The 25,290-nt window shown below is 40.7% G+C and overlaps 1 protein-coding gene across 1 annotated transcript in view; it reads left to right on the top strand.

The window, feature by feature from the left end:
* The window catches only part of LANCL2 (LanC like glutathione S-transferase 2), a 233,402-nt gene extending 208,445 nt beyond the window's left edge, over positions 1-24,957 (top strand). The window contains exons 9-10 of the mRNA XM_086941734.1: positions 11,494-11,566; positions 24,196-24,957. Coding sequence (XP_086797860.1) covers positions 11,494-11,566; positions 24,196-24,272 — 150 coding nt within the window. The 3' untranslated portion in view covers positions 24,273-24,957. The remainder of the gene's footprint in view (positions 1-11,493; positions 11,567-24,195) is intronic.
* Positions 24,958-25,290: the final 333 nt, after the last annotated feature.

Genomic DNA, 25,290 nt, shown 5'->3' with positions numbered 1-25,290 from the left:
TATCGCATTTACCATTTCATCTTTCAGATCATGCGGCAATTTTTTTAGACTTGGAAGGATTCCCAAAAAGGCGATCAAGTAATTGGTCGGTTGACCTTTCACTATTGTCATCATCTAATATCATTGAAGCTCTTAAGATCGAGGTCCAGTATTTTCTGGATGATAATATGGGATCAGCCTCTCCAGGCGTCATATAGGACGCACTTAAGGCGTTCTTAAGGGGTCAGATAAAGAACAAGATATCATATAAGAATAAAATCTATAGAGAAGCAGTGACCTCATTGGAATCAGAGTTAGCTAATCTCCAAGCAGACATAACTAGATACTCCGATGCCAGCTCTCCTATGGTACAGGAAAAGCAGAATAAGATGACTATCTTGAAAGGAGAATTAAGCTCGAAATTAAACACTAGGGTCCAAGAGAGATGGGAAGCTAGCAAACTTGCACACTTTGAGTATGGTGAAGGTGCCAGTAAATTGCTTGCATGGAAAACAAAGACCGAGTTAATCCGTAATAACATTAACTCTATTATGACTGACGGCATTACACTTTCTACTGATGTGGATATTAGGAGAACGCTCCGTGACTTTTTTAGTAACATCTATTGAGAAGATATTCAGGTAGAGTCAAAGCAGGTGGAAGACTGGCTGGCGGAAGTTTCTCTCCCCGCTCTGACAGTAGAACAAAGTAATAAACTTGACGCTCAGATTTCACAAGAGGAAGTCAAGAAAGTTGTAGCCAATAGTAAAAAGGGTAGAGCATCAAGCCCCGATGGATTACCATCTGAAATCTATAAATCTTTATCTCCAATTATTATTCCTTTTTTGACTGAGCTCTTCAATAAGATCCTTCTCGAAGAGATGCCCCCACCTAAATCGTGGGATAATGCATCAATTACATTGATCTTAAAACCAGGCAAATCAGCGCTAAACTGTGGGTCTTATAGACCAATTTCCATCCTAAATACAGACTATAAAATCTTTACGTCTGTACTTGCGAATAGGTTGGGGGCAGTTGCAACAAACATCTTACATACAGATCAAAAGGGATTTGTAAAGGGGCGTCAGTTACATGAACTGACATATGACCTTATAGGTGCTATTGATATTGTGACGGTGACATCACTTCCTCTAGCTGTATTGACCCTGGATGCCACCAAGGCATTTGATAGAGTTAATTGGGTCAACTTATCAGAGGTACTGGAAAAATTTAATTTAGGTAACAAATTTAGACGTACTATCAAACTCTTGTATAAGAATCCATCAGCATCTTTACTTGTTAATGGTGAACTATCGGACCCTTTTAATATTACTCGGGGAACCCGACAAGGATGCCCCCTGTCCCCCCTCCTATTCGATCTTTATATAGAGCCTTTTGCTCAATAAATTCGAGACAATAGTAATATCAAGTCTTTTGTGTTTGAGGGTTGGGAGAGGAAGGTCGCTCTATATGCGGATGACCTTCTTATTTCCACATCAGAGTTAAGATCAGCATTTCCAACACTAATTACGTTGGCTAAAGAGTTTGGAGCAGTATCCGGCTACGAGGTTAATGCAGCCAAGACAGACATTATGATCTGGAATGACCCTGAGCCCGTTGTGGGAGTCCAGATAAGTTCAGTTCTTCGATACCTGGGTTTGAACATATATAAAAACATAGATGAGATAGCTCCAGCAAACTTTTTGCTTATCTCTAAAGAATGTCGTAGGCAAATGAGATCATGGTCCACACTGCCGCTATCTCTGTTGGGTAGATCTAACCTAGTAAAAATGATGATCTTACCAAAGATCACATTTTTATTTAACACTATTCCTCTTTTTTTATTCTAAAATGATAGCCAAACTCCAAAGTGATATACGTTCTTTTATTTGGAATAACCATAACCCAATAATCTCCTGGAAGAAGATCACGCGTCGTAGAGAGAAGGGAGAAGTGTGGCTCAATGGTTAGAGCGGCAGACCCTGATGCAGAGGTCTAGCCCGGGACCAGGGTTCAATTCCCCGCCTCGGCAGGGGCTCAAAATTCCACGGACCTGATAATTCTTGCCTCGGTGCCTATTCCAATCATGGAGTCCCACTCTGCAACTCTGGGCAATAGCTTGCTTAATCTCCACAACGGCCCCCACAACGCTAAGGATGCGTGGCCTTCACCCTGGGGGTGCCCAGGAGTGGACGCCTCACAGGGAAAGCCAGGACGGGTTCCACAGCGGTATTCGTACAAGCGCCTTGAGACCCTTGCGGGTGAGTAGTGCGCTATACAAGTATCAATTTACATTTACAGGGAGGTTTGGCTGCTCCGGATTTACAACTATACGGGTGGGCTTTTCAAATGTCCCATATCAGGATGCTGTTAAAATCCCCTATAAACCTAGCTTGTGGACACGTTTGCTGCACTACTTACTACTTAGAGGAGAAAAAGTGGCAGATCATGAATTTTTGTTTAAATTTGGGGACCCCAAGTTTTTTAAGAAAATAAAACTAAAGGTGCTTAGAGATGCAGGTAGAACATGGACTAAACTTAGGTGTACCATTAAAATAGACTACTATTCTGCTAAAGCCCCATTATGGAATTCCCCTGGCTCTCCGAGATGGCTTTTGGATAGCCTTGCAACACCACTACGCGAGGCAGGCATGGCAATTTGGGGGGACATCTTTGTTGAAGGAAGTCTACTACCATGGGAGGTTTTAAGTTCAAAAGTGGGGCCCAGGTTGTCTAGGTTTAAATATATTCAAATGCAAGGCTGGGCAAATGCAAGGTCCCTTGTTAAAGGTAGATTTCAGTTAGGAGGTGATAGCACATTGGTGTCACTACTAACGGATAGACTCCCATTTCAGAAAGAAGTCTCATTATGGTATAACTTATTATTAGATGAAGCAGAGGGTGAGTTCTTATTACCAGATCCGCTATGGTCTACACATATGACGGATATTAGTGCTGAGAATATGTGGCAAGAATCTTTTAAAATCATGTGGAACATAGTAAAACCATCTTGGCTACGCCAAAACCATTTGTTCACATTACATAGGGCCTACTATTCGCCTCAACGCCTGTCAAAGTTTACAGACAATATGCAGGTTCTATGCCCCAAATGTGGTTTGGCAGAGGCCTCGGACTTACATATGTTCTTGGAGTGCCCACTGCTAATATCATTCTGGAACTCTGTTTTGACTTCAATATCCACCTCTTTGGGATCCCCATTAACTTTATCTCCTGCTCTTGTTATTTTTGGTATTCCTCCAGATTTCCATGGTCCAGCAAAAAATCTAATTTTCTTCTGTATTTTGTTGGCAAGGAGGGAAATATGTAAGAAATGGAAAGATCCCACACCTCCAATCTTGCTGGATTGGCAAAGGTCAGTTCTACAAACATCAAAGATGGACCTTTCAAGATTAGGAAACCAAAACAAGAAAAACTTCTGGAGCTTGCTAAAATGGTAAAGAGCTTTGGTTGATCTTGGGTTTTTTTTTGGGGGGTTTTTTTTTTCCCCAAGGTCCGATGATTATGCTGCTTGGCATCCTCTTCTTTTTCCGTTTGACTATACCCAATATATTCCAACACGATGGGTATATGAACGCAGCATGTGCCCCATATGGTTATTTCAAGGTGGCTTTGTTGGATTACGGTACTACTTACTGTGGAGCTAGCAGAGTTGCTCTCTCCTCGGAGCTCCTTCCAGTTTACCTGAGACAGTAAGCTCGTTTCCACATGCTACCAGTTGATCACCAAGGGCGAAAATGAGGACATAAAAAAAAAAAGAATAAAAAATAAAATAAAAAAAATAACAATCATAACCAACTCAAGTGTCTTCAGGAGGTTCTTCACCATGTTATTTGGGGCTGGCATATTGCTGTCACACATCCATCTATTGCTATATGGTGAGAGGAATGTCTATGGCAGGGAAGGGGTGTATATGAGGAAGGGGCATACATCAGATACCCTTGTCCAATATTGTGAATGTTGTCTATGTCGTTGGGCAGGAGCTTTAACGTTGGGTTAAGTGTGTGTTCTTATCTCCCAGGGCCAAATGTGAACTCCAACATGTGTAATTCAGAGGGTCACCTAGTTTTACTTTCTGTGTCCTGAATATGTTGCAAGGAGCTAACCTGATCGTCTTCACTCACATACTCTTTTATTGTTTTTGATTAAATTACTGTGTAGTTCTGGATACTTGTGAAAAATCCTCAGAAGGTGTTCCTGCAGTTTTCTGCTGATCCTATGAAAATGTTATAATGTTTTGTTGAGAAGTGAAGTCAAGTGTATTTATGCTTCATTGATGAAGATTAGTCTTTTTTAGCAATTGTGTTTTAACACTCAGTACTGAAGTAAAAGCTGACAATTGCATGCCAGATATTTGTGTTATTTAAATTATAGTGTCCTTCTTCCTTCAGGACCTTTGTAGAAACAGGATAATTGAAAAGATGTGTACCAACAAGGGTTCATGCAGGAATTGACATTTCACAAAAAGAATGGGCCAGTGGTGCTGGAATAATTTTCAGAGTGGGATGCTACCTTTAATGTTACATCACTAAAGTCATAGGTATTGTAAAAAGTCCACGTGTTGTACAAAACACATGTGTAGCCAATGTATTCAGCAGGGGAATTGTAAGCATGTAGTATGTACATTTTGAAACACACAGCAGCAAATATATTACTAAAGCATGGTGTGGTAGCGCACTGCCATGACAGACAATACATTTTCAATTGAAATCACCATTACATTTGCACAGACATACAGTTTTACTGATAAAACTAACCAGCACACAAACAATAATGTGTGGAATTCGGCATCACCAAGTGAATTGATTTGTTTTGATCATATTAAAATGATTGTTCCCATCACACTTCAGAATTACAATACAAGTGCTTCATTTGTGCCCTCCTAATTCTGTTATATTCTGAAATATTTGCAGAATTCATTTACTGGCATTTAATGTTTGCTGTGTGCTAGAAAAAAATAACATTTCCAGTGACCTCAAGATTGTCACATAAAGCGTTCACTTTGCAGTCAGAGAAAGACAAGTAAAGACCAAGCTCCCTTAAAAGACAGAGCCCAGCATGTGTCTGTTGTCTTTAAATGCACAGCAATTTTGAAAAGATAAAACCAAAAGGTCTGTCTATTGCTCATTTATTTCTGATCTCCAAGCCGGTTATTTTGGGGTGCTTCAGCAGCCCCCACTCCCCTACTTCCAGCTCCTGTTTAAGTTATGCTATTAGTAATAACCACTGACCAAAATAAACAAGCTTGTAGACATAACATTGTTCCTCATAGATATGAGAGATTGATGAATTGATAGTGGCAGAGATAAGTAAAATCAGTCAAGATAGTAGGCAGAAAATTTTTTCAAGGAAATACAGCACATTTACTGCTTCCTGAACTAGCATACAAGGGAGACAACTGAAAACACATGTACTCTCATGGAGTGCCTCACAAAAAAGAAAATAAGAGTTCCTAGAAAGTGCGATACATGCACAGAGGTGGTAAACAGGCTAGGCTCCACGGGAAGGACTGATACATGAAGGACAACCTAAAACAAATTAAGCCAGCAAATACGCAAGCAAATGTGAGTTACAAAACACAAAGCCAATGGTAAACAATTGGCAGAATGTATTCCTAGGGTAGCTTTCAGCATCATGTCCCCAATATGTCTTTGCAACCTAATAAAAAACACCACAGATTGACAGCCAGTGTTCACTGTGTAACACTGCTCATTTCTTTCTGAATTTGTTCTGATGACCGAACATTGCAATATTTTATATTAAAAACATTTGTAGAGTGCTTTAAAGTGGGGCCTCTATGTGCTGTCTTGGTGCAGTAAAGCAAAATGCTATCCAGCTTAGTGTGGATGGTTGGTAAAGTGTATGTACATAGTCAGACCTTGTGCTTGGGGTTTAGGGGGTCCTCCAAGCATGTTGCTGTGTTTTTTTAATTGGAGGGCAGGTTTTGTTTTCTACCTTTATCTATTTTATTAGTATGTTTTTCAGATTTTATTTTGCACTTCCTTTTTATATTGTTTCATTGCTATTTTAATGTTGTAATATGAATTTAATAGACTATTTCATTCACAATTATATTGTTCTTAACCCCTTCCGTGAGCGCGGAATTTCCATTAGCAGGCGGGGATTCGGACAGCGGGGGCCGTCCTGCGCACACGCCCACGCTCACAGTGAGGCGTGACGGCTCCCGGCCGTCACGAGCATGGAAGAGGTTAACTCTGCACACAATAATTTTTACTGTTTTTAACTACTAGACAGCCGGAGTACACTGCTGTTGTCCAGCCTAAAACTGCACTAACAGCCTAAAAAGATTAACCTCTCTTCACTGAGGACACCCCACCGCCTAATGTAACATGTTCAGGCAATGATGTGTGTTGCAGGATAGAACATGAGGCACTCTGGCACTGCTGCTATAGGTGTGCTGTGATCCATGGCGATTCTCAAGGGGATGGTACACATATTTATTTTATTTATTTATTTATTTACTTGTTAAGCGCGGCTGCCACCCAAAGGGTATCCTGGCGCTGAGACTGCGTCTATCCTGCAGGCATGCTACCATTACATTGCTCTGGGGAACAAAAAGGGCTTGAGATCCTTTTTAAAAGGGATGAAATCTTGTCTACACCTCAGTGCCAACGGGAGGGTGTTCCAGAGAGTGGCAGCCGTGAAACTAAAATATATCCTGAAAGCTTATCAGAGGTGACAAACATGCAGTGGAAGCAGGGCGTTGTAAGACTGCACTCAGCGCAAACCTGGGTGTCTTCATGGCTTTTACCTCTCTGGCATTTTTTGCCTTGGCAGCCACCTGGAAGGGTGCTCCAAAACTTGAAAGAAGCATCAGGAGGCAAGAGCAGTGGTGAGACTGAGGAGTTCGGTATTTGGCCACAGATGTCAAACTTGGTCTTCTTTTTGCAGTGCCTTGCCCGCGCCATGTGAGCAATAAAGGGCCATAGCTTTTTCCAAGATGCTGGTCTATCCAGGGTACTGTGTAAACTTCCCAATTCAGAATGAAGTTGCGTCTTTTCCTGTGATGTTAGTTCCTGTTTGAACCATATATAAAGAAGGCACTAACAAGTGATGGATGCATTTCAATACATTGGGTCCCTTAATTTTTTGTCACTTTTGTGACCCACTTTTGCCGTCTGCAGCTAAAATTTCCCTTTTGATCTTCTATTCAATGTCCTGTTCTGGCTGGTGTCTCTGCCCTGATGTGAGTGAGAGTTTGGTGCATTCCATATCTACTTCTGCATTAATCTTCATCTTCAATGAAGAGCTACAAGATTGCCTTTTTTCCCCATCTGACTTTTTCCTCATAACTGACACCTTGACACCTTTCACTTGAAGGGCGGCACCATCACAATTGGGAGGAGTCAATCTTACCTTGGGCAATCAAAAACTAAACTTGACAGACTTCCACGGTATCCACTCTTTGGCAGATTGTAATGCCGTTTGACTCCTAGGTATGCTAATGATATGGTACCTCTCAGCACTTAACACAAGAGTTGCAACCTCTGTGCCTTGAATATTCAGCTTTGGGGCAGACTATGTGTAAGAAAATGAATTATTTGATGGTTGTCCACCACAAATTATTAAGTTACAAACCTGTTATGTCCAGGGAAAGATTTCAGTAATTTAAACCTGAGATCAGCTCCTAGTTGCTATGGTACAGAGCACACCAGCTGAACTTAGAGAAAATGTATAACACATTGAGGAGTAACAAAACAGTTAAACAGTATAACCCACAACACAATACAAATCCCACTCCAATGTAGAAACATAGAGTAAAATGTAATAACATGCCACCAAAACCACAAAAATCAACTAAAGGGAACCAGAGATTTAAATTTTTTTAAGATTCAGAGAAAAAGTATCAAGAAAAAGTAAAGCTACAATCAGAAGTGACTTCTCACATTTGACTGTGGCCTAGTTTCTATTTCTTCTGACACTAAGGAGTTAGGTCCTTCACCATGAAGTCAGCTGGACCATCAATTAAATGTATACAAAAAAGTTGCCAACTTCACCTTACTTGACACCTCCCAATTGAGGAAAACAAACCAATATTACTATATGGTCTGTTTGGTATATTTACTTAATACCTTTTTGCTTTTTATTTCATTATATTCAAAAAAGTTTAGGTACAAAAAAGACACCTAAATACATTCAACAATCCCAACATAAATTTTCAAAGCAAATTACATTCCACATTGCATATATAAACACCAGATAAATTACATTACATATATAAACACCATATTCATTTGGATCAACAATTAGACTCACATAAATGATATCTAACTAAACAAAGGACAAACTGAACATTTAGATACTATTATTCAACAAGTAGCAAATTAGTGCATATTAAATTCGTCAAAGTCATTAAATGTACTGCAAATTAATGCATTCCTGATTCAAAAGCCGACACGTTTCAAACCCATTCCTGTCGCTTTATGGGTTCTCATCAGGGCTCTGTCTGTTTTATTTATCTACAGGATATATGTAAAAAAAGAAAAAATTAGATTCTATTTTAGTATTTGGATAGAATTCTTGTCAATCACCTCTCTACTATTCGCGGAATGGCGAAACCAGTACATGAATTGAAGATCGTAAAAGGTAGGCTGTGTAGCAATGCTTTTGCATACGAACTCCCGAGCTCTCAAAGAAAACAAAAATCCTGATAATGATACTTTACATTATAGATAAAGAAATGCACGATCTAGAAAGTGAATACTAGAGCATACGACCAGCAACGATTGAGGAGCTGGTTTCGTCATTCCGCGAATAGTAGAGCGGTGATTGACAAGAATTCTATCCAAATACTGAAATAGAATCTAATTTTTTCTTTTTTTTTACATATATCCTGTAGATAAATAAAAGAGACAGAGCCCTGATGAGAACCCATAAAGTGACAGGAATGGGTTCGAAACGTGTCGGCTTTTGAATCAGGAATGCATTAATTTGCAGTACATTTAATGACTTTGACAAATTTAATATGCACTAATTTGCTACTTGTTGAATAATAGTATCTAAATGTTCACTTTGTCCTAGGACCAACCAAGTCATTGTATTTTTTACGTTGACTGCCACATAACTAGATATTACTTCTAGCCTTTAAAGAGTACAGTATCACAGAGAAAGACAGTAGTCTTTGTAAACAAAGAAAACAGGGTCTCTCTAACGTGTTTATTGATCTCTGCAAGCAGATTAAAACTCAAAGAAAGGAGAGTGGTAAGTCCTGATGGGTATGCTGGATAGGTTGTATCTCGGCACTCTGATGTTTTGCGTTATCACCAATTATGGTGTATTGTGTGTTAAATTACAAAGAATCTATTCTTGTCTGGTGTATCTCAATTGTAGTTGCAAAGAGATCAATTCATGCTCAAAGGGACAAAATGTATGCAAAAATTAAAGATCATAAAGAAGAGAACATCTAGGAGGTGAATATTTGGTCTTATTTTGTATTTTAATGTCTCTTTACTTAACAGTATTGTGTGTTGGTGAGTACAATATTAGTCTTCACATTTGTATCAAGACTGTTGTTCGAGAGGCACAAATTATAAACAAAGTGTCTATGCCCGAAAGTAAAATCTTAATCCAGGGCAAAGCACCATATCTATCCAATCTGTGAAGTGAACTCTGTGGCTATGAAATCTTGGTTTGGCCACCTCTGAGCTTTAGGCACCAAAATCCAACTTCTAGGCATCTTTGATGGCCACAGCCTTGAACCTTAAACCACCAGAAAAGTTTGAATTTAATTTATTAGACTAAGCTAGAAGGTAAAAACAAACCGGAAAACCCACTTGGTGAATCTGACCTCCGCTCCAGTGTGGTTGGCCTGAAATTGCGCCTAGATCATGGTCGAACGTAAGCAGGGATTTCTGATTGCTGCTTTTTGCTAAAACCTCAAAAAGTCTACCTCTGGTTCTCCTTTACCTAATTTAATGATCGTGGTTTATTTTTGCTTATGAAATTGTTTTCTGTGCTTTAAATTGGTGTGAATATGTTATTGTACAAGACTACAGAGAAGTGCTAAAATGTTTGTTACATTTAAAAATGTAGCAGTCCTGAGCATGATTTGCCATCATTCTATAAGGACTGTGACAAAGAAGGATAGTACAAAGCAGGTATAACTTTGCTTTCTTGCAAAAATGTATTGTTTGATAAATTGACTACAAAGCCACCTGCACATAAACATCTCTTCACTGGCCAATTTGCTTCCCTACCCATTATATATAGGAGAAAAATTCTAAAATCTATAATTAACTTTAAATAGAATTGAATGCAAGCATGATAGTGTGGAGGAAGGCTGTTGGACACGTGCATTTCTTTCCTTGTGTTCTTGAAATAACTGATTCACTAATTCCCCCGCACACCTTCTAACCCTATTGATTGTAACATTTATTTGTGGCAGTAAGTTCACAATTTAATTATTGGAGATAAGGATACTATGTTGCAACAGTGACCGAATATCCTTAACAGCGGAGTATCCTTACCACTAAGAATGTGGTTCGCCCACCAAATGTAATTGCAAGCAGACCTAAGGTTTAATGACGGCAGAGACTACTCCATCTCCTCCGTGATTAATTGCCTTTGATAGACATAAGGGCCATCGGAGAGGGACCTGTCATTCTGCCCACAAAATTTAGATGGGCTCAATTACAGGTCAGTTTTCACCGCTCATCACTACCAGGAAAACCTGTGCGGTAAGGGGCTGTTAACTGCTAATTGCTCCTCTCGCCATGGGAGAGGACTCCGACGGCAAGGAGAGCATTGCATTTTGTTTTCCCAAAATAAATCCTCTTACGAGATTTTCTTTTTTTTACTATCAACAAATTTTTTATTGTCTTTTTTTATATTTGCACGTCAATACATACAACATAAAAAATACAGTCATCGTTGTTTTCTCGTTACAGGGTTTCCAGCCAAAACTCGCTAGTTTTGTGGTGCCACATTACAGATTATTCGTGCTAGGCTGTCCCCCTATCCATTTGCCCCCTTGAAGGTAGGGGGAGGTGTGAAAGGGGAAGGGGTGAGAATTTGGGATGAGGGAAAAAGATAACAAGAAAAAAGAGAAAAGGAGAAGAAGAATACAAGAAGTTTGCTGTCTCTCGATGCTGAATAAGAAAAGGAACCTGTTTGGTATAGGGCTCCGTCCTGCTGACGGAGCTCTGCACCAAACAGAAAAATTAATTGAAAGGAACCATTGTTCTGGCAGTTCCTACCAATGCACTGTAAATGACCATCAGCCTGGCAGTCATTTATAAATTTGGTCAGCGGTCCCTCCACCAGGGAGACTGAGTCATTTACTCTGTCGCCTTGGAGGGACAAGTGGCCGCCCTTCCAAAATTAAATCAGCCCTTTAGCCAACAATGAGAGATTCGCTTAATTTGTACTTAACGTTTTCTTAGAGGTTGTCTCAGAAAGCTGATTTAATGAAAATACTGATTCAAGTGTGTATATCCAGAGTAACATAATATATCAGTTTTGTTTTTCTTTCTTCAGTTTGCAGAGTGGTGTTTAGACTATGGAGCACATGGTTGTCGAATTCCTGATCGGCCATATTCTCTCTTTGAAGGTAAACTGCCTGACGCTTAACAAATTACTGTTATATTGTAATTAATTTTTAACTGAAGACTGAGCTAAGAACGAAATGCTTGCTAGATTCAAGTTGCTCATAGTGGCAGTTTAGATATCATATGCATTCTTGTGAGCTCTCTCTATGATTTATCTTATGGACAAGAGCTCTGAAGACTGATAAAGCTGTATATAGACTGACTTAAAAATGTGTCAAATGTCATTATCTTATGCCCATTAGGTGTGGTCCTGCTGACCACAGCTGTTTTTACCACTTATTGTAATTCGTATAGAGATATAATGTAAGGCTTCTGCACACGTACCCGTTTATTAGTCAAGACTTGCTAAATACCAGAGGCCAAGCTCTTCCCCGGGCTGCCCAGGTGAGTGCTCTTGTCTAAAAAGTATCACATGGATTCTTTTTCCATTCCATGAAACAATACATCATCATGCACAGAGTATTCTGAACTCATCCTAAACATAGATGCTACACATTGTCTCCCTACACACCAAATTCAACACTTACAACATACTGCAGTCCACAGCTATTCACTCACCCATTTTGACTTGTGTAACGCTTCGACCTGAACCTCCCTTTCTGCGTGCAGTGCTCATGCCTGCCTGCTTGCCCGTTTGACCTTTTGCCAAGGTCTTGTCTTTAAGCACTGTGAAGTTACCTGACCTTATCGTCTGGCTCCTGGTCCTGCTGGGGTTTCCATTGAGACAACTTGCGGAGGTAGAGCCTGCAGTTTGCAAAGCTGATGGTCTGAGCTCCGTGTTTTGGCTCTCCATTTATCCCCCCTCCTGTAGTGAGTGGATGCATACAGGTACGCCTCACTATTGAGCCAGCCCCCCTGAGGAGCCTGTGACTCAGGTGTGCGGCAGGGTTTAGTGTCTGAATCGGGGCACCGTGCTGAAGTGAGGTGACTGGTAAGGAGAACCTTCTGTTAGGCAAGCAGTAAAACTTCTTAAACGTACATTTTGGAGTCTTCAATATTATCTACTAGAGCAGGGGTCTCCAACCTTTTATGTAGTGAGAGCTACTTCTGTTCAGTGAAAATCATTGTGAGCTACTAAACCCCAAGCAACTCGCGCATTTTTCCGAGAGACCTCCCACACCCAGTTTCATTGACGTTAAACCTAATTTCTTCAGAGCGATTCTGTGGTTTGAACACAATACTTAAGAGTTCTCTCTTAGAGGATTGTTTTTGTGCAAGAAGGTGCCTCTTCATGCGCAAAAACAATTCAGTCTGCAATGCAGGTACCCTTGCATCACAGCACGCGGTTCCTGTGTTGGCACTAGGCAGCAGTTTGTGTGCCAGTGCAGGGAAAGGAATGCGTCATATGTTAGTTTACTATCTCATCTGCACAGAAAATAGGAAATGCAATTAAGGCTAGCTGCACATTTGCTCGCGGCACCTTCTGTCAACGAACCTGCCACATTTAAATGTAAAAACTTAAATGTGAAAAGCCTGTTTCATAGCTTTTCACTTCTTGTCCTTTCTGTTTTTGTTACCAGCATGTTTCAGTACTTGCTTTTACCATTTATGTTTGCATCCAACTCATCTATACTTTACTGTCCTCAAAAGATGTCACGCCGAGTTGGCCCCACCATCCTTCAAATCAGTAACTATAAGACAAGCACTTCCTGACACTGACAATTCTCGTCCTCTGATGTTCCCAAACGGTATGTTGCTCATTTGCTGCAGGGAGAGCCGAGCTGATCCAGCCACCACCTCCCTGTCAGTGTGTGGTACAAGACACTCCGAGCAGATCAACTCAAATACTTGACTTGTAGGACCTATCTGCTCTGCTCTAATCTGAATTCACCCCGCATCTGAGAGGAAAGGGCAGGCAAACTGTGTTAGTCGCTCCAACCCTAAATAGAGTTTGTACTTCAGCGTTGCCAAAGCTGACTGTGAGATGTCACTCCTACCCCCTCCCCACACACGCTCCCTGATCTGTTAAGTTAACTTTTGTAATTCACTTACATTTTTTGGTGTGTTAATTGTAACCCAGGACAAAATTTTACTCCAAGCTGGTATTCTTATTATTTGCCGTTTTATCGAATTTAGCAACACCATTCATTTCTCCTGGCCTAACATGTCCGTTTGAAAGCAATCCTTTCTACAATGTGCATTGTAAATCAGGCCTGTTCTATGAAGGAAGGGTTGATGGCCGAGGGAGGTCGGGGGTCGGGGGTCGGTAAAGTGAAGGCAGTTCATTAAGAAGATATTTTACAGGTTCATGCCTAGTAACTGTAGCTGGATGCATTTCTACCAAGGCCGTCTTTGTCAAAATATATAACCATGATTGGAGTACGGGCGACTTATAAGTCCCACGTCATCATAAGAGAAAATAAACTACATACATTTACTGGTGTACTTCAGGCAAAATATCATACTTTCTTTATGAGCACAATATTAGTATATCTATATATATATATATATATATATATATATATATATATATATATATTATATATATATATACACACACACACACACACACAGTAAAATCAAATTAAACCTACAGAAAGGTTACAATTAGATATGTGAACAACAGACTTAACACCCAGCATGAGCGATACTGAAGGAAGTACTGCATAACGGCACCCAGCTACAAAGTCACACAAATCAGATAGCGCATGCCTCATTTCATTTGGCAGTTGACTAAAATACACAAAGTGCCAGATAGCCATCTCATTACAAATCCACTATTAGGTGCAGTCTGCTATAACATACAGAGTGGAAATCGATAATGTGCACGTCATTAGCCAGTGCTTCTGACTACTTCGCACCAGCATGCTCGCAGAATAAACACTTATCACTCCAATGTTCATAATGGGGAATACAATCGCCCAGTGGTAATGAAGTGAAGGGAGTGAATATTATGTACATACAGTTGACAAGTGGCACAGAAAAACAAACATATAGTGACATAGATTCACCTTTAGCTGTTAAGGGTGCATCACAGGTTTTTTTTTCTTCTCTCATCCTGTTAACAGTTTACTCTACAGCCAGGCTCACGAGATAACGATAACCGGAGTAGTGGGCTAAATAACTACCATCCCCTGGGAGATAGAGGGGAGGGGAAGCCGGGGGAAATGGCAGAATGAGAAGCAGAAAGCGCGGAAAATGGGGCCTTCACAGATCAACAGCTTTTTGGGAAAAAAAGTTGTGCTTTTTGCATGCAGTCCACTGTAATTATAATTAAGAGTTCAGAAATGTTCTGGGTGTGCTCGCATGCCGGCTTACCTGCTGCTCTGGCGAAGGCTGTACTGCTGAAAAGGGCAGATGGCACGGGTCCCAGCAGTTCTATACTGCTTGCGAGACCGGTAAACAGCTGCTCTGCTCAGCACTAGCACCCTCCGCACTCGTTCGTGACTCTCACTGTGATCGCGGTGCCCATGAGGGAAAGGCAGGGGGTCCATAGACGCCTGGTCACGAGGTACAGGAAGGAGAGGCACGTCATCCTCGTCAGCATGGCCCGCCCCGCCCCAGCTACGCTCGGAGCCAATCAGAGCAGCTGGTTTGGAGAGGGCGGGCAACAGAGCCTGCAAACAGCCTAAAAAATTCAAATAACACTAAAGGGCTACTAAATTCTGCCGCAAGCATCACGAGCTACTCACAGGGTCTCGGCGAGCTACCGGTAGCTCGCGATCGACCGGTTGGAGACCGGGGTACTAGAGTCAGCTAGAAGAAAAAACGTGTGGCTCTGCTGGAGTGATGTACGGCAGCAGGCCAGTGTCTGCGGCATCAGCGAGCACAATCCAAAGGAGATGAAGGAATTGGATGACCATGTAGTGTTTATTTTATTTGTTTGATGTATTTGTGCAGCCCGTGGGGTAGGTAAATATCTGAGCAGAAAAGAAGGCTGATTGTCGGCAATATTCATTGGGCCCAGCCTTGTTAAACTGTGATAAGCTATGTAGACTTGTGTAACAAGCTTGTCACCCTTGTAAGGGGCATGTGCAGAAGTATAACAGGGTGAAGGAGAAGCTGAGATGAATTTCCTTCCAAAAGCTGTCCACCTGTTGTTCAAGATACGTTTCAGGATAATGCCAATAATACAGTTTTATCCTCTTCCTCCTCCTGTCCAATTGTTTTGTGCCTCCCATGCCTCTAGACCTGTCTATGTGCAATTTACAGCCCAGGCTATCTTCTTCATTACTCACAATGTAGACCAGGCAATCCTGTTTGTCTAGTCTCTCCTTGTTAGGAGGGTACAAAGAGATACCGAGTGCACTGAATGGATGGAGTCATGCATATTAAACAGGGAATGGAGGGCTCAGCAATGAACAGAAGGGGGAGCTTGAGGGTCTCAGGGGTCCGAAAGGGCAAGGCGGGTCGCTTTAAGACCAAGTGCAAAGACAAGGACTAGGACAAAGTCTGGGTCAAGAAACCATCTCATTGCTCAATTTGGAGAATAGCATCAATGCTGAACGTTTTGTTCCTTTTGAAAGAAACGTTCAATGGTATTATGGAACCAATTGTTCTGAATAACGATAAACTAAAGACACACACCTGTTCGCTTAGATCAATAGACCAGGAACTAAAAACAATAATCGTTGTGTGCACGCCATTGTAAGGCTAATTACAAGTACAGTCATAGGCACTGAGTTAAAGGGTAATTGTTAGACCTGGCATCATTGGTGTGGGTTTCCGCTGTATGTTTGCCTTTGCCTCCTGTATTTTTACAGTGTGATGGATTTCGTTTTGCGGGTCTAGATGCTTTGGGCACTTTGCCACTGCTGTTCATTGCCAAAGTGCAAATGCTCTCTTTGTAAATTGTTGTTATCGATTGGTGATTCAATGATTGGCATATTTGATTTACTAGTCAGTCCCTAGTACCGTGCACTGTGTGTGCCCAGGACCTGTAAATCAATGCTGCTTGTAGGCTTGCAGCACTGATTGTGCCACTTACACAAGCAGCCTTGCAACAAGGTCTTATGCCTGCCATTGCAGTGCCTGTGCACAGTCTAGTACTGGCATGTCGACCTGGTAAGTGCACTCACTTGCCAGGCCCTAACCTTCCCTTTTCTTACAAGCGAGTCTCCCCTTAGGTAGGCCCAAGGTACCCCTGTGGGCAGAGTGCTGTGTATGTGAAAGGTAGGTCCTACCCTGATGTGTGTGGCATATATCCTGATAGTGAAATACTGCCAATTTCGTTTTTCACTATTGTAAGGCTTTCTGTCCCAAAGGATAGAATAGGGAGTTTACTCATAGCATCTTATAAGTATTACTGCCCATGGGAACAAGATTGGAAAATAAAGTTTGATATGCCTGAACTCAGAATGTTAAGACCCCCGGTCTCCAACCGGTCGATCGCGAGCTACCGGTAGCTCGCCGAGACCCTGTGAGTAGCTCGTGATGTTTGCGGCAGAATTTAGTAGCCCTTTAGTGTTATTTGAATTTTTTAGGCTGTTTGCAGGCTCTGTTGCCCGCCCTCTCCAAACCAGCTGCTCTGATTGGCTCCGAGCGTAGCTGGGGCGGGGCGGGCCGTGCTGACGAGGATGACGTGCCTCTCCTTCCTGTACCTCGTGACCAGGCGTCTATGGACCCCCTGCCTTTCCCTCATGGGCACCGCGATCACAGTGAGAGTCACGAACGAGTGCGGAGGGTGCTAGTGCTGAGCAGAGCAGCTGTTTACCGGTCTCGCAAGCAGTATAGAACTGCTGGGACCCGTGCCATCTGCCCTTTTCAGCAGTACAGCCTTCGCCAGAGCAGCAGGTAAGCCGGCATGCGAGCACACCCAGAACATTTCTGAACTCTTAATTATAATTACAGTGGACTGCATGCAAAAAGCACAACTTTTTTTCCCAAAAAGCTGTTGATCTGTGAAGGCCCCATTTTCCGCGCTTTCTGCTTCTCATTCTGCCATTTCCCCCGGCTTCCCCTCCCCTCTATCTCCCAGGGGATGGTAGGTATTTAGCCCACTACTCCGGTTATCGTTATCTCATGAGCCTGGCTGTAGAGTAAACTGTTAACAGGATGAGAGAAGAAAAAAAAACCTGTGATGCACCCTTAACAGCTAAAGGTGAATCTATTTCACTATATGTTTGTTTTTCTGTGCCACTTGTCAACTGTATGTACATAATATTCACTCCCTTCACTTCATTACCACTGGGCGATTGTATTCCCCATTATGAACATTGGAGTGATAAGTGTTTATTCTGCGAGCATGCTGGTGCGAAGTAGTCAGAAGCACTGGCTAATGACGTGCACATTATCGATTTCCACTCTGTATGTTATAGCAGACTGCACCTAATAGTGGATTTGTAATGAAATGGCTATCTGGCACTTTGTGTATTTTAGTCAACAGCCCAATGAAATGAGGCATGCGCTATCTGATTTGTGTGACTTTGTAGCTGGGTGCCGTTATGCAGTACTTCCTTCGGTATCGCTCATGCTGGGTGTTAAGTCTGTTGTTCACATATCTAATTGTAACCTTTCTGTAGGTTTAATTTGATTTTACTGTGTGTGTGTGTGTGTGTGTGTGTGTATGTGTGTGTGTGTATATATATATATATATAAATATATATATATATATATATATAGATATACTAATATTGTGCTCATAAAGAAAGTATGATATTTTGCCTGAAGTACACCAGTAAATGTATGTAGTTTATTTTCTCTTATGATGATGTGGGACTTATAAGTCGCCCGTACTCCAATCATGGTTATATATTTTGACAAAGACGGCCTTGGTAGAAATGCATCCAGCTACACTTTACTAGGCATGAACCTGTAAAATATCTTCTTAATGAACTGCCTTCACTTTACCGACCCCCGACCCCCGACCTCCCTCGGCCATCAACCCTTCCTTCATAGAACAGGCCTGATTTACAATGCACATTGTAGAAAGGATTGCTTTCAAACGGACATGTTAGGCCAAGAGAAATTAATGGTGTTGCTAAATTCGATAAAACTGCAAATAATAAGAATACCAGCTTGGAGTAAAATTTTGTCCTGGGTTACAATTAACACACCAAAAAATGTAAGTGAATTACAAAAGTTAACTTAACAGATCAGGGAGCGTGTGTGGGGAGGGGGTAGGAGTGACATCTCACAGTCAGCTTTGGCAACGCTGAAGTACAAACTCTATTTAGGGTTGGAGCGACTAACACAGTTTGCCCGCCCTTTCCTCTCAGATGCGGGGTGAATTCAGATTAGAGCAGAGCAGATAGGTCCTACAAGTCAAGTATTTGAGTTGAGCTGCTCGGAGTGTCTTGTACCACACACTGACAGGGAGGTGGTGGCTGGATCAGCTCGGCTCTCCCTTTAGCAAATGAGCTACATACCGATTGGGAACATCAGAGGACGAGAATTGTCAGTGTCAGGAAGTGCTTGTCTTATAGTTACTGATTTGAAGGATGGTGGGGCCAACTCGGCGTGACATCTTTTGAGGACAGTAAAGTATAGATGAGTTGGATGCAAACATAAATGGTAAAAGCAAGTACTGAAACATGCTGGTAACAAAAACAGAAAGGACAAGAAGTGAAAAGCTATGAAACAGGCTTTTCACATTTAAGTTTTTACATTTAAATGTGGCAGGTTCGTTGACAGAAGGTGCCGCGAGAAAATGTGCAGCTAGCCTTAATTGCATTTCCTATTTTCTGTGCGTGCTGTGATGCAAGGGTACCTGTATTGCAGACTGAATTGTTTTTGCGCATGAAGAGGCACCTTCTTGCACAAAAACAATCCTCTAAGAGAGAACTCTTAAGTATTGTGTTCAAACCACAGAATCGCTCTGAAGAAATTAGGTTTAACGTCAATGAAACTGAGTGTGGGAGGTCTCTCGGAAAAATGCGCGAGTTGCTTGGGGTTTAGTAGCTCACAATGATTTTCACTGAACAGAAGTAGCTCTCACTACATAAAAGGTTGGAGACCCCTGGTTAAGACGCATCTTTTAGTGAGGGTGATTTTTACATTCTGTGTTTGAAAATACCATCCAGTGTGTGTCGACTCGGTTGTGTATTGACTATCTGGCTTTGGAGTGCCAGGGGCTGGGGATATGCATTCTGTTCAGACAGCCACTTGGTGGCCATCAGGTGGACTCATGATGCTAGTTGCAACAAAGGCTGCACAAAGTGTAGAACAGCGAAAAACAGTCTTTGTATAACCCCAAGAGGGTACAGTTAGATTACATAGGAATATACCCCCACTCTAGACTCTTATTTTGCTGAATGTTTACGTGGGGCTGGGGGATAATCAATACAACACGAACCAATTGTTTTTGTTTGATGTCGATGTAACTGCAATTTGTTCCCTGTTTTCCAATATGCCATAAATTTTAATTGGGAATTTTAATATGGGGCTCAATCCATCCAGTGAGGACATTGCACTGGCTCAAACGTTGGCTGTGTTCCATAGCTCCCATGCTCTTTTTCCAAAATGTTTATCAACTTGTCTTTTGCAACAAATGCAAAAATGTCTGTTTGATGGTAGTCTTATCTGCGTAAATGGTTGCTATTTTTGACTCCCCAATCTCAAATATTTTCCTATGTTCATCAAAACGAGTCCATAGATTTTATTTTTACCCATCCATGCTATTTCAGTCTTGTCCAAAGATTTCATGTTGAAAAGATCATGGTAAGTGATCACTGGCCTCTAAAGAGCTGGACGAAATATAACATTTTGTAAGCGGAGGCAAGTGTTATCACTATTCCCCACCTATCCTAGGAGGTTAACAAATACGATCGATGAGCAGCACCTTGCACTATTATCTTAGACTCAACTGCAAATTAATCTGGAGTCTTGGGTAATTGTTCAGGACGAAATGCTGTATAAGTACACAGAGTTAATTATAAGGGTAGTAACCTGTTTGAAAACCGAATTAAAGCAGAGCCCTGTTAGGTTCAGGTCGAGCAAAGCGGTTTTACGAAGAAGCAGGATATATTCACTGCCACTGCTTTAGCCCCAAAAAAAGCTGAGGAAACGGAGACATCATAAGGGAAATAGGAATGTAAGGAAGTTCAAATTCTACCATGGAATAAACGCAGACTACACTACAGGGACTAAAAGAATTAAGGTATCTTATTATAGGTCTAAGTGGTATTAAATGTTAAGAGTGCTTGCATCAAAGGACATGTGTGGGTTCTGGGGATTAGTCCTTAAAGGCAGAAGGACAGATAGGAGTGCTCCATCATTTATGGTTGCAGAAAAATGCAGGGTTACATTTCTGAGTAGACTGTATAAGGGCACCCAGGATGAAAGCAAGTAAGATTGAAAAACAATAGTTGAAAAATACATTCTGGATTACCTGTCTGCTAGCTCACAGAAAACGATAATTTCACCAGTTTAACATGCACTCCTGGTCCTGATGATTTGCCTACTATTATAACTAAAAACAACACAGAGTGGTGAATAAGAGTATTAAAGATTGTTTTTAAAAAAAAACACATACAAAGCTTCTCATGTAGCTGGAAAGGTGCAATCATTAAGCACATACTGTGGCATCCGCGCGCTATATAAAAATTAAATAACATAACATAACATAACATACTAAAGAAAGATTATCCGTCTCATCCACAAAATTAGCAATTGATTAGTTTGATAGATGTTCAAGGGAAAATCTATGCCATAGCATTGCTCCAGTACTTGAAGGATTGGAACAACTCAATAAACCTGATTCCAGTCGAGCAGGGAGGATTTAGAGAGGGCCAGTCAAGGATTGATCATTGTTTTTGCCTCTGGGCTATGGTCCAGAAAGGAATTGAAACAGGAGGAAACTTTTAATTCTTCTTTTTGGCTTTTTGCTGGGCATTTGATTTAGTAAATCGAACAACCCAGTGGCATAATTTAGAATGTATGAAAGAAGATTTTAAAGGAGATACACAGGGAGAACTGGGCAAGAGTGGTATTAGTTAAAGATGGTTCCTTGTCATCTAAAATCCCAATAGACAGTGGGTGAGTTTAGCGTCATGGGTTTTTGCCCTTTACCTTGCAGATCTCCCAATAACACTACAGAAGGTTTAGTCTTTTTCGCCCAAAATGGAGAGGGGCATGTCCCTTATTTATTGTACGCAGATACTATTGCTCTACTGAATATGACTCAAGTAGGCCTCTAAAGTACACTAACAGTGTTTAGCGATTATTGCAGTGCAAATCAACTTGTAAATAACATGGGAAAAAACAAAAATTATAGCGTTTGGGTGAAAAAGTTACCCTTTATATGGTCTATTGGTGCACATGTGGCTGTCAAGGTTATATCTTATAAATACCTGCACATGACCTTTGACAGGAAACTATCATAGAAATTTCACTTAAATGGTTCTAATGAAATTTAAAAGGGACTTTGGGGGTCCGTCTTTTACCCCTTGTGTGCTACTGTCGGCCAACGGCCGACGTGGCCCCGCCCATTTTGCAGAAGTGCTGCACTGCTGCGAAATCGCGGCCGCGGCAAAGGGGTTAAAACCATTGTTTACAGCATACAATGTGATGGTTCCTCCTCAACTGCTGTATGGCACAGAAGTCTTGTGCCTAGTTACAAATATTGACTTGGAGAAGGCAGAAGGATATTGCTTCAAAAAACTATTAGGACTCCCTAAATGTGCACTGGTCCAAGCTATTAGGATGGAAGCCAATTTAGAATCATGGAATTGTACTATAAACATTGTAAGTGTTTATTTCTGACATAAACAGTTAAGAGTCCCCACTTTTAAAAGTCGAAAGTTATTGTGTGAACAATAATATTGCCAGTGAATTAAAGTGAACTATAATATTTAGAACTTTTCATTGCAATTTAGGAATGAATTAAATGTTTGAGGCCAGACAGAATCAAGAGAAAAAGATTTTGCTTATTGGTTTCTGAAAATGTCAACGGTTCACCTGAGACCCTCATGAGAGAATTTAACAACCTTTCCCTATTTGATTGAGTTATCCAATCTGGCAATGTGTAATACCTTATTAAAATTGCTTTATTTGCTCTATTCCCTTAGATTGGGGAAGGAGGAATCACTTTTCACATAAAAGTTGGAATCTGAAGCAGTAGCCATAGGGTGTGTTACTCACTTTTTAACATTTAGTGTGTTTATTTACATTTTTTGGACTTTTTGCGTAAGTTATTAAATGAGGTTTTATTGAAATATGGGATTAAAGTACGAGGAGAAGCTATAAGATTTTTATTTTGTATTGAATATTTAGATTCGACATGTGCAGTGGGTAGAGTTTTAAAGGCTGCACCAACAGAGAAAGCGTTATTTTATTCTTTTGGATGTATGTCCAATATTTATACTTGCAGACCAATTTTCTTTGTTTTTTTTTTAGGTAATATATCTGTAAAAGGCTAAGGTCTAAATAAGTTATTTTTATCTGTCTGTCACAACTTTTCACCCTAAAACACACCAGCTCTCAATATAAACCTAACTACGGTATACACATAGGATTAACCCCAAAAGAAAATCCTGTAAATTTGCAGTAACATTCTAAATATCTGGGGCTTCCTCCACCATCGCCACTGCCAACTTCAACACTTGACCCTATTCAGAAGGGTGCATAAACACTCTACCAAATAACTTTCCATGAATATCTGACTTTTCCTCTCTTCAAGCACTACAGCACCTGATTATGGAGTGGTGTGGCTCACTGGTTAAAGGCGGCAGACCCGGAAGCAGAGAACGGCCCGGGACCAGGGTTCAATTCCCGATGCGGCAGGGTCGTGGACCAGAGTCAGCGGACTCGATAATTCTCGCCTCGGTGCCTACTCTAACCAGGGATCACACTTGGCAACTTTGGGCATTAGCTTGCCTCATCTCTACGACGGCCCCCCACATTCGCCGGGGATGCCTGGTTTCACCTTGGAGATACCCAGTAGGGACCATCTCACAGGGATAGCCAGGATGGGTTCCCCAGCGGTTTACAGCGCCACGACGCCTCAGGGCAGCAATGCGCTTTACAAGACACATACATACATACATCTTCTAATATGTCAAATTAAAAATGCTCCAGTGTCACCATCACATATGAGTCTTAGATCACTATGTCACTATAATGGTGTCAACACTCACCAAAGTAAATAAATAAAACAATATACAGGGCACCTTTAGATAGCAGTGGTAGAAAAAAGCAGTCCCCCCAGCCTGACATATGTGTAAAACTTCCAACCCTGAGCAACACTTAGATTCTTCAGATATTCTATCATTCCACAGAGAGTAATACACACTTATCTTAAACACTAATGCCACACATAATGTATACTGTACAACTGCTGAAAAACTATAAGACGAATAGCCACAGACTTATTGTAAAGTGGCACTGGATAAACTGCAGAATGTTCATTGAGCCTTCTGAAATGTACTAATGTATAACATTATGGGTTTGTGTAATGTTGCTGCTATTTGTGCATTGCACAGTTCACTGTTACTAGGATCGGTGGTGCTGTAGACAAATATGTAAATTATATTTTTTTCCAAGCTTCTGACATCCTATACAGGGTTAGTATTGTTTTAATCAATACATCTGCCCAATAAATGAAACTATTTAATGCAAATTGAGTTTACAAAAAATTTAGTGTCTTTTTAACAGTTTTTATTTAATTATTATCTATTATGGAGAGCATTACTATAGTAAAACCATTCATCTTAACATACTTTGTGTTTGATTTTATTTTTTATTTGTTATGTAGGCATGGCTGGAACAATACACTTCTTATCAGACATGTTGGTGCCCGAGTCTTCCCGGTTTCCAGCGTTTGAACTTTGACTGTGTATCAAAACAGAAAAGGAGAAACACAATATCCATACACGGGAAAGGATAAAGAATCTTACTGATGCGAAGAGCTCAATGAGACTTATTAGCTCCCTAACTCGCCTATCTTTCAGAAATAATTGATTTTCTCTAATGACCACATGTTAAAGGAGAATGAAAGAGAGATGCACAATTTGTCAGCTGGATGAGGCCAAGGGGCCTATACAGAAATGTTTTAATTTTCATTTAAAGGGGTTTAATTATTTTGTTTCAGTGGTTGCATGTTTCTCCTACTAAGACGTTTTTGGTTAAGAAAATGTTATTTCGTTAAGTCAATATCTTTACATAAAGCATCACTGTATTGATGATATTTTTTTATGCGGAGGGGATTTCGTTTTATATAACAAAGCCTACAGTAAGATCTGGTAAAATTGATTGGTAGGTCTGAATCAAACCTATTTTTGCCACTATATGGTGTAGCCCAAATGTTCTAGGCAGTGGCCAACACATTTGCATTTTGCTTAGTGTTTCAATTTGGTTCCCTTTGTTTTACTGGATTTCTGAAAATCACAATAAAATGTCTTACAAAATTAAATATATTCACTTTATTGATATGATTTTTCACATTATCAAGGCAGATTAAGTTGGGAAGACTGATGATGTGCGTGAACAATACGATGAAACATTTTATTTTAAATGATGTTAATCTTGTTACTTTTCTTATTGATCTTTCCAGCATCTAACAGGTTTCATTTCATATAACTCAGTCTGTTACCCCAGAACATAAAAACATTATTCACATCAGTACTTACCTAATCTATGTGGGGAACTACATCAGAACATTTACGTCTCCTTAAAGTTTATTAGTACTATTGCATTTTATATATATTTTTAAGCCACTATCTTTGTTTTGGTTTGTTGATTTTCTGCTCAGGGTATGAAACTCCATTCCTGTTTCAAGATAGTTTTCGGAAAAGGCTTCATGGGCATCATATCAATTTACAGAAGTTTTGATAGAGTACACATTGATACT

The sequence above is a fragment of the Lissotriton vulgaris genome, chromosome 10, assembly GCF_964263255.1.
Source record: "Lissotriton vulgaris chromosome 10, aLisVul1.2, whole genome shotgun sequence".
Classification (NCBI taxonomy): Eukaryota; Metazoa; Chordata; class Amphibia; order Caudata; family Salamandridae; genus Lissotriton; species Lissotriton vulgaris.
The sequence above is the reverse complement of the archived record's forward strand: the minus strand, read 5'-3'. Positions and strand labels throughout refer to the sequence as shown.